Source organism: Lissotriton vulgaris, chromosome 4_1, assembly GCF_964263255.1.
Source record: "Lissotriton vulgaris chromosome 4_1, aLisVul1.2, whole genome shotgun sequence".
Lineage (NCBI taxonomy): Eukaryota > Metazoa > Chordata > Amphibia > Caudata > Salamandridae > Lissotriton > Lissotriton vulgaris.
The window spans coordinates 1,733,159,489-1,733,175,728 of record NC_141691.1 but is presented as its reverse complement, the minus strand read 5'-3'; the positions used below and the strand labels follow the sequence as shown (position 1 = coordinate 1,733,175,728).

Below are 16,240 nucleotides of genomic sequence, written 5' to 3'. Positions count from 1 at the left end.
CTACATTTTAAGAACTCATGGCCTGGAGAAACACAAAGTCTGGATTTAAAACCTAACAGACCTTGGAGTTGTCTGTACTAATAAGACTTTATTACTATGCAAAGAAATTCATTTTAGCAGCATTAAAAGATTGAGAAACAAATAAGGTTCTAAACCCATACGTTGCAGTTAGCATGCAGGTCTTTGATGCCAGTTTGTAGCTTGCTGTACTATATTAGGAGGATTGGAGTATATGAACTGCAAGTAACAAAGGGATCTCTGTGACAAAAGCACTAACACACTTACCTATTAACATGAAATAAAAAAAACAATCTGTAGGTTACACAATGGGGCTGAAAACGATGGCTGTCGGATTAGCATCCGACCACTATCGTTGCGAGAACGGCACTGGCCGACAGTCAGCCGGTAGTCATACCCACTAAATTATGATAAGACAGCCGTGGAGGTGGTCGGAAACGTGCTTCTTTGCATTGAGGCTTGTGCTGCGGCTCAGAAAAGGGCAGCAGCACAAGCACCATTGCCAAAACACATGTTTGTAAACATCCCTGCACACTCTGGCAGGCACCATGCGGTGCTTCCACACGTGTAGGGATTCGTAGGGGGCGAGCCACAGGTGTCCCTCAGAGCCCATATCAGAGGGCCAGGGTGGACAGGGGGCCTTTCCACCTCGAAAGTACCTCTGTGAAATAGCTGGCAGAAAGGTGGATCGTAATCCCCACGGTGGTGCCTGAGAAGGTACCGCCTCCATTGTGGGGAATGCAATCTGATCGCTATTGGTCGGGTCCTGGGGGAATGCGGTCCAACCAACCGTATCGTAATGCAAGGGTCTGACCGTGGTTATAGATTTAGGTGGGATCGACGGCACCTTGGTGTCGGTCCCACCAACATCGTAATCAGCTCCCCAATGCTTTGCCAGAGACACATTAACACTTTATGCTACTCTTACCTGCTACTTTAACCTTTTCCGTGCTGATGACGGAACCGCTCCGTCATCAGCCGCAGTGGCGCTGTGCTAATGACGGAGCGGTTCTGTCATGGCCCGCCAGCGCGGATTCCGCGCCTGCGCTGGGCGTTCTATTGAGCGGGCGGGGCCATGACAGAACCGCTCCGTCATCAGCACAGCTCAACCGCGGCTGGTGACGGAACAGTTCCGTCACCAGCATGGACCCGCCGCGCGGCCGCCCCGCCCCCTTAGCGCTGCAGCGGAATAGCCGCAGCAGCGAAGGGGTTAAAACTGTGATTAGACAAAACAAAGATCTTGCCAGCAACTGCATTAAACACCAGCATTATCCAATCTTTATTAATATTCCTAGATTTACAGGGCACACAAAGCTCTCTGCAGCAGATGCCTTAACCGCTAAAGATATTTTCAAATTCAGCCTTTAAAAACAATTAAGCCAGAACAGATGTACTATTATGTTTCTCCTTGTTGCCAATTTCTTTGTGGCAGAGGTTTACGGAAAAAAGTAAACGTTGACTGTCAGTCTGCATATGAGGACTTCATCCATCGTGACTCCACCCCCTTTTTTTGCCACACCTTAACCCCCAATATATGGATTACTTGAGTAAGGTTTTGCCAATTCCAGCACTGCTCTGAAGGGTTAAAGACTGAGTGGACCAGCTGATATTAAAACATGTGACCATGGAGTCAAACACAGACCAATGAAGTGGATTGTTCAACGGCTGCTCAGACCGGTAGTGTTCGATACCACTTACCAAACACAACAACCGAAAACTCAAATAAAAATATAAAACGACAGATACGTGCTATACAAGTGTTCGTAATTTTAGAAGAATATGACTAGAAAACAATGCATACGATCTTGGTTACGGTCACTAATAGATGTTGAAACCACCAACGCACAGTGATACTTAAGGGGCAGGAATATATGCCAATCGATTAATCCATCCATCATACAATAATTTCCGTTTATTCGGGTCTTGGCTTAGTTCACATACGGATAGACCGATCTGGGGGACACTATGTTTCTATCTGATGTAGCGTTTTTTTTCTTTTCCTTGGTGCTTTGATTCAGCCGGTGTGCACCATCCCCAGCGTTATACGCTCCCAGGTTCCAATTATATCATGCCGTCGTTGAGCCCCTCACGCCCTCGCTTTTTGTCAACTGGTGCGCCTCAATGGCCCCTCTCTCGTTCCGTGCGTTCAATGAGCTCTTTCACGCTGCTCTGTGCTGTTCATGTCCTCAGATGAGCAATATCGCTCATTCACAGTCCTGTCCCGCCTGTCTCCTACACTAGTCCACCACACACTTGCTGTCATTTGCATTGCCCCCTCTGCTCGTACTCAGCTGTCTCCTGTACAATAACTCATCCTCGTGCCCCTCACCTGGTGAAGACGAAGTACATGAGGCTGATTGTGGTGCATGTCAGAAGGGTGATAGTGTGAGGCTTGTAGAAAAAGTCTATGGTGATGTCCTCCACCTGCTGTTCGTTGATCATCCTGAAGTGCAGCTTGTAGTTGGCATCGCCTTTACTCAGCGTCCGGGCTCTCATGCAGGACGCCATCTCCACCCGCTCCCGGCCTGCCCCTGGCACGGGGGGAGTAGGGGGTGGAGGCAGAACACACCACTAGTGTAACGCAAGGGGTGTACGGGTACCTCACACTATCCGCACGGTGACTGGCGGCTGGCAGAGACCAGCTCGGAGAGAGCGAGAAGAGCAAATGTCAGTCAATAAGGTGACTGCGTTCTGGGGTGGTCGCTAAGAGGCTGCTAGAATTGGACAAAGCAACGACTTTGTCGTTATCCCCCGCAGTATAATATGGCTTCTCCCAAAGAAGGTGATTCCCTGTTACTGTGGTATCCAACTTAACTGTACAGCACAATCAATGAGTACAGTGAAATAAAAAAAGGACTTTTAAAATCGTGATTTCTTTAGAAGCGTAAACATATCGGCCATCTTCGAAAAAAGGAACACCGTGTACTACTTAGTGGAACGAAATAAAAATATTACGAATACAGTGTCATTAAAATGAATATTGGTTGAACAAATACAGAATTGAATTACTTGCTACAATGTCATATTCAAGGCTTCCATTAAAAATGCGTAATGGTAATTTTGCCTTTACGTTTGGTTTAAACTATTTTCTGATCTTCTAAAAGACTCATAATTACGCAATGTACCGCGTTATTTGTACTTTCAATAGTGTCAAGATGTTGTGATTATTATTTATTATTATTTTGACTGCCGCATATCTAAAGTCCCATTTCTGTTTCAGAGCGGCGCATGCGAGGGCAGCAAGAAAGAATAACATCTCTAGCTCTTCACCTAGGTCTTTAATGCTTCAGTCATGTTGAAACAGATATGTCTCTCACAGTCCAAAAATATTTCGGGAAATGTGTACCAGAATAAAGCCTTACATACATTTAAAAATATGCTTCATGGATTCTAAAACACTTTTCTAAACAATTTTAAAGTACTTGAATACATAGACTTCCCCCTAATAAGTGTATACGTTTCATGCCTTTTTAGTAGTTTACAGAAATGTATTAAAAAATTATGTTGTCACATAAGTAAGACTTTTGCTATTTTGTATCCATCACCGAAAGTTTCGCACACACAAATTAACAAGCATCTGTCAAAGATGGCTGCACCCTAATCAGCACCTCTCGTGTAGCCGTCACATGTCCTTTCAATGCATGGCGACGTTGTTTGAAAAGTGTCTGACAGCTCGGTGTTGCAGCCGGGTACCCCCAAGCTGCACCGTTCACCTCTGGCCAGGAATAGCGTAAATCCTTTCCCATCGGCTGCAGGATGGGACACGCCGTTCTGTGACATTGTAAAGGTTATTAATGGGGATGGTGGAGGCATAAAAGGTGAGTGCAGAGACTCCAGTGTCATCATGTCATTAAATTGTTAGATGTGCTAGAACTTCATACAGCAGCTGTATGGCGTAGTGGTCAGTCACAGATCATCTTTGTTATCAGATATTCATTGTATTTCATAAGGCTCTAGTGTTTCTATCATTTAACAGCATGCCGAAGCAAGTGGGCCACGTTTTAGTGTGCTCCAGGTGTTTGATCGACAGCAGTTCGTACGATCCTCATCTATCTCGTTTGTTAGGCTCCCATTTTTCAGTAGCATAGTTTTACTTAAATCGCGAACCAGCTGACCATTTGAAATATATTCGTGTGAGCAGTTACTACACAGGTGTCAAGGCTGTCGGAACTCTTTAAAGCCGTATCAACAAAAACACAAATAGAAGGTATTGCTTATTAGCAGTTTTGTTTAGCGCAGGCAAGTAAGTCCCAAAGGATGGCAGAATGCATCACGAAAGAACAGTGTCATACAAGAAAGTTTCGATGGAGTGGCCCTCCAAGTGACATTCTCAGGAAGCATGCTGGTGATAGGTCCGATTGGTTTGCAAACCCGCAAGAAGAGTAGATCTTCAATTTTAAAGAAACAAGTCTAGCAAAGCAAGCTATTTTCTTACTTCATACTGGATACATAAAGCTGCTCCTGCAAGTCTAGTTGTCAGAATGTTCATGAAATGGGACCTAAACTTGGTAACACAGTAATGTTCTTTTAGATATGTAATGTAGGCCCATATGCTCCTTATTCCCTATCTGTGTATGATGTTTGCAGGTAAAATTGGACTATGCGACCTGCGTTTTATTTCTGTGCATACCCTTCATACTTGGTCTTGTGGACTGTCCACAGGTAGCATAGGAGTAAGTATTTCAGTATTAAAATATTTGCACATGTAACTTGCATCTGTGAAGAAATCCCTTAACAAAAAACTGAAATATGTATCATGTTTACACACTTACTCCAACTTTATGTCAAAGTACATTCATGTGTTCAAATCGGATGGGGAACTTATTAGGAAGGAGCTGTAACTCTGTGGATGTTAATCTTATTCCCAATGGGGATTCCTGTGCCCTAAAATCAGAAACTACTATTGGAGACTCCACCTCACCTGGAGATAGTTGATTTATAGAAAGAACATTAAAAGCATTTTAAATGCAAACTTCTTTTTGCAAATCTACTAACACTAACCATGGATTTTATCCAATGTCTGAAATATACTTACAAAAAGGTTTTTGAAAGCAGGTGTAAATAATTTTCATCATACATGTTGGTAACTCGCACTAGTTCATTCCTACATGTGTAAGTTAAGACTGCAGCAGCTGGGTAGTTCTGGAACATGGCCATGGCTAACATGCATGTGAAGGTAGGTATAACTTCTATGTGGTGTAATTTACAACTTTTTTGTAACAGTGGTCATCGATGATCAGTTGATTCAGTAACAAGCTAGAGGCAAGAGTGGCTTTTGTTTTGAATGCTTAATATTGGGGACAGAAGAGAGACCTTTACTACAAATTACAAAGGTATGAATGGTAAGGGATATGCGTGGTACTGGTGGTAAGGGCATGTGGATGGTAAAGGTAGTAAAGGGACCGGCTTGGTAAAGGCTATTTACGTCTTTAGAGCGTTGGAGGACCAGAGAGACCCTTCCGCTTCCTCTTGAGGAGAAACACAAACTGCCCCGCGCTTCCGCCTACAGGAACTTCCTCCCTCATCGTGAGGTAAGGGGAATTGTACGGGAGGGCATTGGCCGGGGAGGGTTTCAGGAATGGTGCAGCTGTGGGTCTGGGTTTAGGGCTCTGGACTGTGTTTTTCTATTTTTTAGGGCAGGGAGGGGGGGGGGGGGGATGGGGCGCTAGCACCAAGGGCAAGCTTTAGGATTTAGGGCTTGGTTCTGCCTTTTTTTGTGGTTGGGACATGGTGGAGGCGGGTGGGAGGACTCAGGGCTCTGGTGGGGTATTTATTTTTTAAAGGACTGGGGGTAGGAGGCACTGGGGTCCAGTTTTAGGGCTCAGGGCTGGGGACTTTTTTTGGAGGGGGGGAGTGGCTGGAGGTAAGGGGGGGTTGCACCAGGGGCTGGTTTTAGGGCTCAGGACTTTGATATGGGAACACCTTTACCAAGCATATCTTTAACATTCATGCTTTTACAATGATATTCGTTTTAAAAGCATGCATGATAAAGGCATAATCATTTAAAAAATATGCATGATAAAGTTTAAGTATGGTAAAGGCATTCGCGGCGGACGTGTTGAAACGGCATGCATTACAATGGAATGCGTTGTTTCCGCGTACATTCATTGCAGTCTGGTTTTACATGATGGAAAGTTGTGTACATGATGGTGGAGCTTTACATACTGGAGCTATAAAGCTACTGTCGTAGCCAAGGCGCTTTACATACTGTGAGGGGACAATGAAGATTTAAATACTGGGGCTATGCCAGTCCCATACTGCACTCCAGTATTGGGTTCTGTAATTCGAGGACGTGAATACTGGCAAAACAATTTATTTACATTCAGGTGATGTCATATTAATGCAGGCATCTGAGTGTACGTTTTATTCTTCCAATTTAAAGTGCCCGGGCCTGTGTGGTCTATAGCCATGCTTCTTTACCTTTTGACTTCTGAGGATCCAGCTGAATATTAGAATCTGGGGTCCCCCACTGAGTCATTACTGGAAGTTGTGGACCTTGCCTGAAGCAAATTTGATGGTTTGGACCACAACACAATCTATAAATGCTGAAATATTTTATTTAATTCTCAAGTAATTATTTAAAAATCATAATTTTAATAGGAAATGTGGGGCTTTTTGAACGTCAATTAAGGCAAACCATTGTCCTTACCAGGATGTATGATGTTTCAACGCATGCTTTTACCACGCATGCCTTTACAACGCAGGAATTACAACGCAAGTCGTTACAACGACTTGCGTTGGGGGGCGCTGGATAGTGGAATAGTTTAATTTTCTATTCCAACTCCAGTCCTCGTGGATAGTAGGGAAGGTGTTGGATAGAAATTAAACTATTCCCTATCCAACAGCGCCCTCCAGCGAAAGTTGTTGTAACAACTTTTGTTGTAAATCCTGCGTTGTAATGGTAGTGCAGGGTAAAAGTTTCGTTGTAAACAATGTTCCCCGTCCTTACCATGTTCTGTTTGATGCATTTGCGCTGTCCCACAAATAAATATGAGATACCAACTTGTTAGCCTTCAATTTCAAATTCCTTCACATTTACAGAACGTTTTAACATTTAAAATTGTACATTTACGTCTTTATTTAATCAATCAATCAATGCATTTATAGAGCGCGCTACTCACCCGGGAGGGTCTCAAGGCGCTGGGGGGGGGGGGGGGTAAGTTACTGCTCGAACAGCCAGGTCTTGAGCTGCTTCCTGAAGGAGAGATGGTCCTGGGTTCGCCTTAGGTGGGTGGGGAGGGAGTTCCAGGTCTTGGCTGCCAGGTAGGAGAAGGATCTTCCTCCGGCGGTGGCTCTGCGGATGCGCGGTACGGTGGCGAGGGCGTGGCTGGTTGATCGAAGCTGGCGGGCGTGTAGAAGGTCATGCGGTCGTTGAGGTACTTGGGGCCCAGGTCGTGGAGAGCCTTGTGTGCGTGGGTCAGGAGTCTGAACGTGATTCTCTTGCTGATGGGGAGCCAGTGCAGGTCTCTCAGGTGTCCGGTGATGTGGCTGTGTCAGGGGATGTTCAGGATGAGTCGTGCGGAGGCGTTCTGGATGCGCTGGAGTCTTTTTTGAAGTTTGGCTTTGGTTCCGGCGTAGAGGGTGTTCCCGTAGTCCAGTCGGCTGGTGACGAGTGCCTGGGAGACGGTCTTCCTGGTTTCGGTCGGGATCCATCTGAAGATCTTGCGGAGCATGCGCAGGGTGTTGAAGCACGAGGATGAGACGGCGTTGACTTGTCTGGTCATCGATAGGGAGGAGTCCAGGATGAAGCCCAGGTTGCGTGCGTGGTCCGTTGGTTTGGGAGCGGTGCCACACTTCAATAATCTGTTAATATAATTTAATTTTCTAAGCAGCCGCAGACCTCATGAGTAGCCTTGACCAACCCCTGCACCACCTTCCATACCACTATTCAGTGAGTAGTCCCCTTGTACATTTAGGATCCCAAACATATTTGAGCTTTAGTGATCTCAGTTTACTGTCTATCATATTAAACACGCCTCTGATCTATTTGAAAAACACTCTTGGTGGATTGACACTTTAAACATTTTATTATCAGCTCCTTGAAATATTTGAACAACGTCCATATACGTTTTGGATGCAGCCTGGCATATGATGGCCTGAGTCAATAATGAGGGCATTTTAATTTTTGTTGCAGACATTGTAATGGGTCGTTAACAGGTAGGGGACAGCAATTGACAATTTGTTGCTTCACAGTATCTAAAATTGTTATTTCTCTTTTTCTGGGATTTTTTGAGATGGGCAATACTTTACCCATTGCAAAAGTATAATAATCTGTTGTACACCCAGTGTTTAGTACTGGGCGTGCTGCTGGTGAGAATGGTGTTCATTACTGTGGGAGAATATAATTAGTTCCCCTTGAAAATCGTTGTACCAAACCTAGGTGGTTTTATACACAAAATTTGAAAATATGGTTGTAAAAGGCACATTTTAGGTTCAGTTAAAAACATTTTTTTAGGCGAGATCGATCAATACCTCTGTAGAGGGAGAGTCTTGCTTGCTTCACGTGTTCATTGCAATATGGGAATGGTCTTAACATTTTACCATAGCTGCGACCCAGTCTTGCCGTGGTCCAGATGAGCGGTGTTGGTTATTGGTATTGTCCAAGCATTCTAACAGCCGTGAATGATGCCAGAAGTACACTCACCTGGGCCTTCAGCCTAACGCCAGGACCTGCAATCATGCTGTTCGCAGCGCCCGGCCACTACCTTCACAGAGTACATTTTTCAGTTTCCAGCACTGCCGACCATCCATTATCTGTAGTCTCATTCTTTTTACATTGTTTGCCTGGTGGAGAACACCAAATGTCTTTTGTCAAATTGTGTTTACATTTTATAAATTTTCGTCAATGTTAGTGACGTAATTTGCTTTTGCTTTTCATTTTCCCAAAACTTGATCGGGGGAAGAGCTTCCAAATTCTCCAATTTGTATCTTTAAATGCCATATAACTTTGATAAAGTTATTAGTTCAATGTGCATTAAATCACACCATTTGGTACTTATTTTGCGTAATTTTCGGGGGGTATCAAGCCCCATATATCATCTTATACTTATTTTCCGTGCTTTCCCATGCTGCAGGCCTATTGCTAAGGTACAATACTCCCTACCCCACAGACCAAATGTATAGGCTTCTCCATTACTTATGTATGCGATTCTGTAGCACCAACCTGGAGGCACCAGACTTCTATACATTGTAACATAAAGTAGAATATATAGAGCAGAAAAGTATATAAAAACATTGTCGTATCAAAACATTCTCATTGAAAAAAGGAAGATATCTGCTACAAGTGAGAAGGGTTTAAGTAGATGTGTTTTAGGGCACAGCTGAAAGATTACACGTTGGGGCCGTTCTTAGATGCCAGTGAACCTAATATAACAGACACATTGGTAGAGCGCTTATTATCCCCAGTTGAGGTCTCTTGACTGAAAACAGATGTATGTTGTTTCCCAACTAAATGGCACTTATTCGTCCGACCTCAGAATGATGAAAGGTTGAGTGCAACCATGGAGTTGAAGGAACTACCAGGCCTGACTAGAAAGTTACTTAAGCATGAAGCTTGACAGGAGAACGTTTGTTTTGATATTTTTTCTTTTCTTGGTATTTACATTATAGCATGTAATTTGATTATACTGTTGTGAGACACCCCTGATTTGATGTTTAAAGATGTATTTAATTCACAAACAGGTTTGTCCAACATTATTAGATCATTAGGCATCAGAAGGCACTATTTGCTACACATTTTCCATTAATTCAGTTGAGGGAGGAGCACAAACCCATTAAAAAATATATGCAGTTTTATTCTATGGTCTTGGAGGAGTGCGCTTTAAAGTCACCATTTTCCAAAATTCTCCTTTGGAGAACATGCTCATAAAAATGCAAAGTGCACTTTAAAATCTTGAGTTCCGGTTGGAGACTGGGTTTGTGTTAGGGAGTAGGAAGTAGTGGCGCTCTAGGCAGTATGATATTGTAGCTGAGATTGGTGTGCGGTAGGCACGTGGTGCAAAACACAACAGGGGAACACAAACCCTTCGAGAAAAAGGCCCCTGAAATGGTCCAGGCAGGTCTAGACCAACTGGACTGAGAATAGGTCCTGTGCACACGCTAGTGTGGTTGATAGTCCGATTGTGCGGACTAAGTTTTCTACTCATGCAGAGTAAATGCTTGAAAAAAGAAGCGTGAAATGACAAGTTTCTTGTGAATAAAGTTTTACATAAGTCAAACAATGGACAGTACAGTAAGGAGGTAGCCAGCCGACACGTGTTTCGTCACACCGTGAAGGAGATGTGACTCATCAGGGCTGTCGGGCTACAAGGAGGAGGAATCGAGTGGCTGAGGGGCGGCGGGGAAAAGGCCTTGTCCGCCTGAGCAAAGAGACAATGTAAAGCCAAGGAGTGATTGCCGGGTATAGGCACAAGTAGCATGGCCAATGGCGTCCTGTGTAGGCGGCTGAGTAGAAAGAGCGCACGCAATCTGTACGTCTGACAGCAAGGAGATGGCATCCGGGTAGTGTCGGCTGGCTACCTCCTGTTAACATATAATAAAATAGAAGGGTGAAACGTGTAACATAGGTATCAAACAACAATGTCCTAGGGTAAGTTCAATATAAAGGATAAGAGTCCTAAAGTGGGATCTAAATATCATTAACAGCAGTACCCTTTACAAGATATCACTGTAAGCAGATCATGATTTGAAATTACTTTAAAATAGTGAGGTTTGCAATGTAAAAATGTTTTAGGGGGCAATGCTATAATATGAGATGCTCTATTGGCTGGAGAGATCGAGCTCCACACCCTAGGCGCACTTTTTAAAAAGAATTGTTTTACTGAGCTTTCAGTTTTTAGGTCGTAACCTACCAGACGGGACAGCTTTCTGCTTGCGAAAAGACTTCTTGTGGGCATTCTGAAAGCTTCCCTGGGAATGCGTTCTTCCCATTGCTTACCATTGACTTTGTGGTTTGTAACTCATATTTTCTGGTTTTCTATTTGCTGGCTTTGTTTTAGGCTGTCCAGCATGTCTTCGCCCCACTGGTGGAGCAAAGCTTGTTTGTCATCGCTTTTTGTATTCTTCCATGAGTCCTACTTCCTTTTAATAGGCCTTTAAATTTGGTTCTTATCTTGTCACATTTGCTGTGCATTCAAAGACATAGGTCAAATGTCGGACTCTGTCGTCCAGGCCTTGGTGTTTACTTTTCTTTCTCTATCTTCAAACTGAGGGGATTTATCTGACATCTTACTAGGTACTGGGAAAGAAAATGGTTTTTTTTCTAGCACACAACAAAATGTAAATGAGCTCTGCAAATATTTCAGAATGTATATCAGAATTAAGAATGAAGAAATTAAGTACTTTCTTTTATAATTCAGAAGTATGATGGAAACCTATTTGAATATGATAAAAACAAATCAGTACACTAAGAGATGCCATTTCCTCAAATTATCATTTGTGTGAGGAATAGGTTTATCAGTAAAACACTATGTGCAAAAAAATGAGTTGTCTGTAATGGCAGTAAGCTACCACACCATGCATACATCACACTACACCACTCCACTCTGCGCCCCTGTACGATGCTGTACTCCTCCACACTCCACTCCCCTCAATACCACTCTATACCACTTCACTCCAGACCATTGTACTCCAATCCACTCTGCAACACTCTACTCTACAACACTCCACTAAATATCACTTCTCTCTAGTCCACTCTGCGAAACTCCACTCTGCAAAAATCTAATGCTCTGTTCCACGCAATGACACTCTACGCTCCTCCCAATCTTGTAGTGAACTCTACACTACACCACTCTGTGACACTTCAGTCTATGCCATTCCACTCTGTGACACTGCATTCTATGCCTTTCTACGACACTCTGTGCCACTCTACAACACTCTGTGACACTCTGTGACACTCTGCCACACTGCACCACTCTACAACACTGCACCACTCTACAACACTGCACCACTCTACAACACTGCACAACTCTTCAACACTCTGTGCCACTCTACTCCACAACACTCTGCCACTCTAATTCACTCTACAACACTCTGCCTCTCTACTTCACTCTGCCTCTCTACTTCACTCTGCCTCTCTACAACACTCTACAGCGCTCTCTGGCACTCTACAGCACTCTGTTGCACTCTACAGCACTCTGTGGCACTCTACAGCACTCTGTGGCACTCTACAGCACTCTGTGGCACTCTACAGCACTCTGTGACACTCTACAGCACTCCACTCCATCCTACAACACTTCACTCAGCTGCACTTTACTCTACTCTACTCTATGCCACGCCACTTCACTTTGACACTGCACTCCACTCTGTGTCATTCTACAGCACTCTGTGCCACGTTACTTTTCTCTACTCCACTTTACCACACTCTGTGCCAACCTACTCCACTCCACTCTACGACACTCTACTCCCCCTTCATCTCTATGGAATTCTACTTTCCTCCACTCTGCGACACTCTACGCCACTCCATGACACACTACTACACTCAACCACACCAGGGCCGGACTGGCCATAGCGGGTACCGGGCGTTTCCCCAGTGGGCCGCCAGGGTGGGGGCCGATTTTGGACCCCTGTGGGGCCGTTTTTTTGTTACCGGGGGTCGGCAATATCGGCCCCCAGTAACAAAATCGGCCGAAACCAGCCCTCGCACACTGCTTTGCTGCACTCCCCCTCATCCCAGGGGGGGGGGGCTGGATGAGCAGTGTGCCAGGGCCGGTTTCTGTTCCCAGTCCGGCCCTGAACTACACACTACAAAACACTACCTCACTCTACTCTTTGCCCCTCTATGACACTCTTCTCTACAAAACTTTATTCCAATCTGTGGCCCTCACTTCTATCCATGGCACTCCACTACAGATCACTCTACTACACTCTGCTCCACTACACTTTTCACCACTCTTCACCACTCTATTCCACTCTTGGCTACTCTCTTCTATTCTCCACCACTCTCTGCCACTCCACTAACTTTCAGCCATTGCGAACAACAGCCACGCTGGTGTACAGTATTTCTAAAACACATTGGCAAAGCCAATAGCTCTTGTGTAGGCGAGACCCATGGGCTTTGCCAATGCTTATTGAATGTAGGCATTTGTAGAAGGAGATTGCATTCTTTGGAGAAAGCACAATGTCCTCCAAGTAGGGTCGCTGTTGCACGAGGTAGGTGGGATTTTAAAAAAGAAACCACATCTTTAAGCGCGATACAAGTACATTTGTAGATAAATAAGAGCATTGATTTATATTATGTACTTCTCCCCTTAACAGTGCAGCACTCAAGCAGATTACATTTCATTAACCTGAATACAGAGTTGCAATAAAAGTACAATATATGTAGGGTTTCTAAACAATATGGTATTAGATTATATAGTGTGATAAGGAAGAAGTAGTTTATAAATTGGCTAATGATACAATAAAGCAAACGTGTCCAACAGTTTGGGTTGCTATTTTGGGCAGTAGGTATTTGTAGAGCAGGTTTACATATTATGCAGTAACATAATACATTTTAAACAGTAAGCAGCAATGTTCAGTTCAGTTCAGTTCAAATAACTTTATTCGATTGTAAAATTTACAATCATAAAAGTACATATCATCAACAAACAGTTAAAAACAGTCCGGATAATTCATTTGACAAGTAAAGGATCCAATACACAGTATAAGGTAGAAAAGAGAGAGCAGCGGGCAACATGAGCAAAAGCATTATTAAAAGTGCATTAAAAACATAAATAATTTCATTATAAAATTTAAAAGTGCCTAAGGCATTAGCAGCATAATTATCCATCCATACTTTTCCTGAAGGTGATGGCTGATTTTAAAAAGTTACAGACAAATAAAGTGCAATCACAATTCAGCAATTGAAGATAGTAAAGTGCAGGTTTGATTTGTGCAAAGTTCAGTTTTTTGAGGCACGGTTTAAGATACAGTTTCCGTGGTAAAGTGTAATAAGGGCAAATGAATAAAAAGTGTGCCAGATCTTGCGGAGACTTCCCGTCGCAGCCGCAAGCTGGCAACACCTCACCCCGATGCGCCCCACTTGGAACCGCCAGTAAGAGATGGAATAGGTCAAAGCGGAACCTTATTAACAAAAAACGTTCATAGCCAGTCATGTGCCATAATAAATAAGGTTCCATTTGTGGACAGGTTTTGAGAAGTAGGTGTTTCCTAACACTGTCCTTCTGTAGCTCAACCTCTTCTCTGTCTGAGCATCTTAGTATTAACATAGCATTTTTTGCAAAGATAACATCGGGTTTCGTGATCAAGTTGGGAGCAAAAAACAAATCAGGCCGCCCAATTGCCGTCAGACAGTCCTTTATATACTTCAACCACGGAACTTTAAACCTCCCATCAAGTGTTAGGGCTTCTTTTAATAAAGCTTGGGTGAGAGGTATATCAGTATTAAGCCAACAATTCAACCAGCACAGTACCGGGTTCACTGCTATTCTGTCACTTAAATAGGGGACACCCAACTCCTCATGTACCGAAAAATTCCCAGTGCCCCTTGGCAGCCTCAGTATCTTTTTCAGAACATTATTTTCTGTGACCTCTAGGTCCTTTATCTTACAGTAGCCCCAAAGCTCGCTTCCATAGCAGGCGACAGCAACACTTTTTGCCTGGTATAGTTTGAGCAGGGCGGCCGTTGGGCAATTTCCAATTTTTTTCGCAAAGCCAAGAATGGCCGCATTAACAGGTGTTGCCTCACCCTTCTTTTTGGTGACTGCGGGACCCCAAGATAATTTGTGATCTAAGAGGACTCCAAGGTATGAAAAGGTATTGGTGGTAGGGATTTGCTCCCCATTTATGCAGAAAGAGTTAGTTTTCCGTGTACCCTGTCCTATTTTCATGACATAGGACTTAGAATTGTTAATACTTAGGCCACGGGACTCCATGAATTTAAAGAAGGAATTTAGTAGTTTCTGAAGGCCATTTGCTGTTCTAGAAATGAGTACAGCATCATCTGCATAAAGCAGCACAGGAACCCCTTTGCGCTCTACAAAGGGGTAGTCTGCTTCAGTCTTTAGAAGAAATTCCTCCAATTCGTTAATATACAAATTGAAGAGGAATGGAGCCAGGATGCACCCCTGTCGTACACCCCGATTTATTCTAAATTCACCCGTTACTTTTAGGTCTTGGGTGTAACGAACGTTGGCTCTTGTATCCGAATGCAGATCGGCCAAAAAGTTGACAAGATTCCTCTCTACGCCCATTTTTATCAGAGTAGCCCATAGTATGCCTCTGTCCACACAGTCAAAAGCGGACGATAAGTCCATAAATGCCATATAGACAGTTCCTTGTTTGGCCAGGGTATATTTACTTAAAATCAAATACAGGTTCAGACACTGTGTAATTGTCGAATGACCGGGTCTGAATCCGTATTGTATAGGTGATAAAATATTGTTTTCTTTGGCCCATGTAGATAGCCTGTTTAGAATTATTCCACCTACCACTTTAGCTACTGAATTTATTAAGGATATCGGCCTGTAACATAATGGGCTACTACGGTCTCCCTTTTTAAAAACAGGGACTATAGTCGATAACTCCCACGCATTTGGGCACCCCGAGATGACTGCTGCGTTCACTACCGCAGTGAGGACGGGAGCCCAGAAGGAAATACTGGACTTAAAAAGGTCCGGTGGTAAACCATCCGGGCCCGGGGCCTTGTTACTAGTTAGTCCCTGGATACCCCTTTCAACCTCATTAACTGAAAAGCACAAATTTTTTTCGGATGGGGTTAAAAAGATATTTTCTGCCCGTTGCTCATTACTCTTAAAAATTATACTAAAGTGGGTCACCCACTCCTCCTCTGAGATGTTAGTACCGAGGGCTATATCATTAGGATTATCAAACAAAGGTTTGTTGATAATTTGCCAGAACTTACTACTGTTCCCCAGCACTGAAGGGTCAAGGAGGGAATCTATGGTGTTGGCCTTGATTTCTTTTTTCCTAACGGCTAATGCCTTCTTGTAAATCGAACGAAGATTTCTTATTTGGTCAAAATCTCTAGGTTTGATTTTTAAAGCATTCTTCAAATCTCTACTTGACTTTGAGCAGTTATGGTCAAACCATTTAGAGTTATTTTCGCTTTGTCCTTTAGTTGGTGCTGTTAGCATAGGGCCAATTGTTGAAACTATCGCCTCAAACCAAGACAAGATGTTCTCAGGGGGTGAGTCGGAAAATGTACAAGTTAACAGTTCCTCCTCACATGCATTATTTATTTTAGTGTGTAAAATATCTTGGT

General features: G+C 43.6%; 2 protein-coding genes across 3 annotated transcripts in view; one reads left to right on the top strand and one right to left on the bottom strand.

Moving 5' to 3' along the window:
* PTDSS1 (phosphatidylserine synthase 1) overlaps positions 1–2,752 on the bottom strand; it is a 320,734-nt gene extending 317,982 nt beyond the window's left edge. Inside the window, exon 1 of the mRNA XM_086966028.1 lies at positions 2,348–2,752. Coding sequence (XP_086822154.1) covers positions 2,348–2,526 — 179 coding nt within the window. The 5' untranslated portion in view covers positions 2,527–2,752. The remainder of the gene's footprint in view (positions 1–2,347) is intronic.
* Positions 2,753–3,656: 904 nt separating this feature from the next.
* Positions 3,657–16,240, top strand: part of MTERF3 (mitochondrial transcription termination factor 3) — a 257,285-nt gene continuing 244,701 nt past the window's right edge. For both annotated transcript variants that reach the window (XM_086966030.1, XM_086966029.1), the window contains exon 1: positions 3,657–3,836. The gene's annotated coding sequence lies outside the window, so the exon portion shown is untranslated. The remainder of the gene's footprint in view (positions 3,837–16,240) is intronic.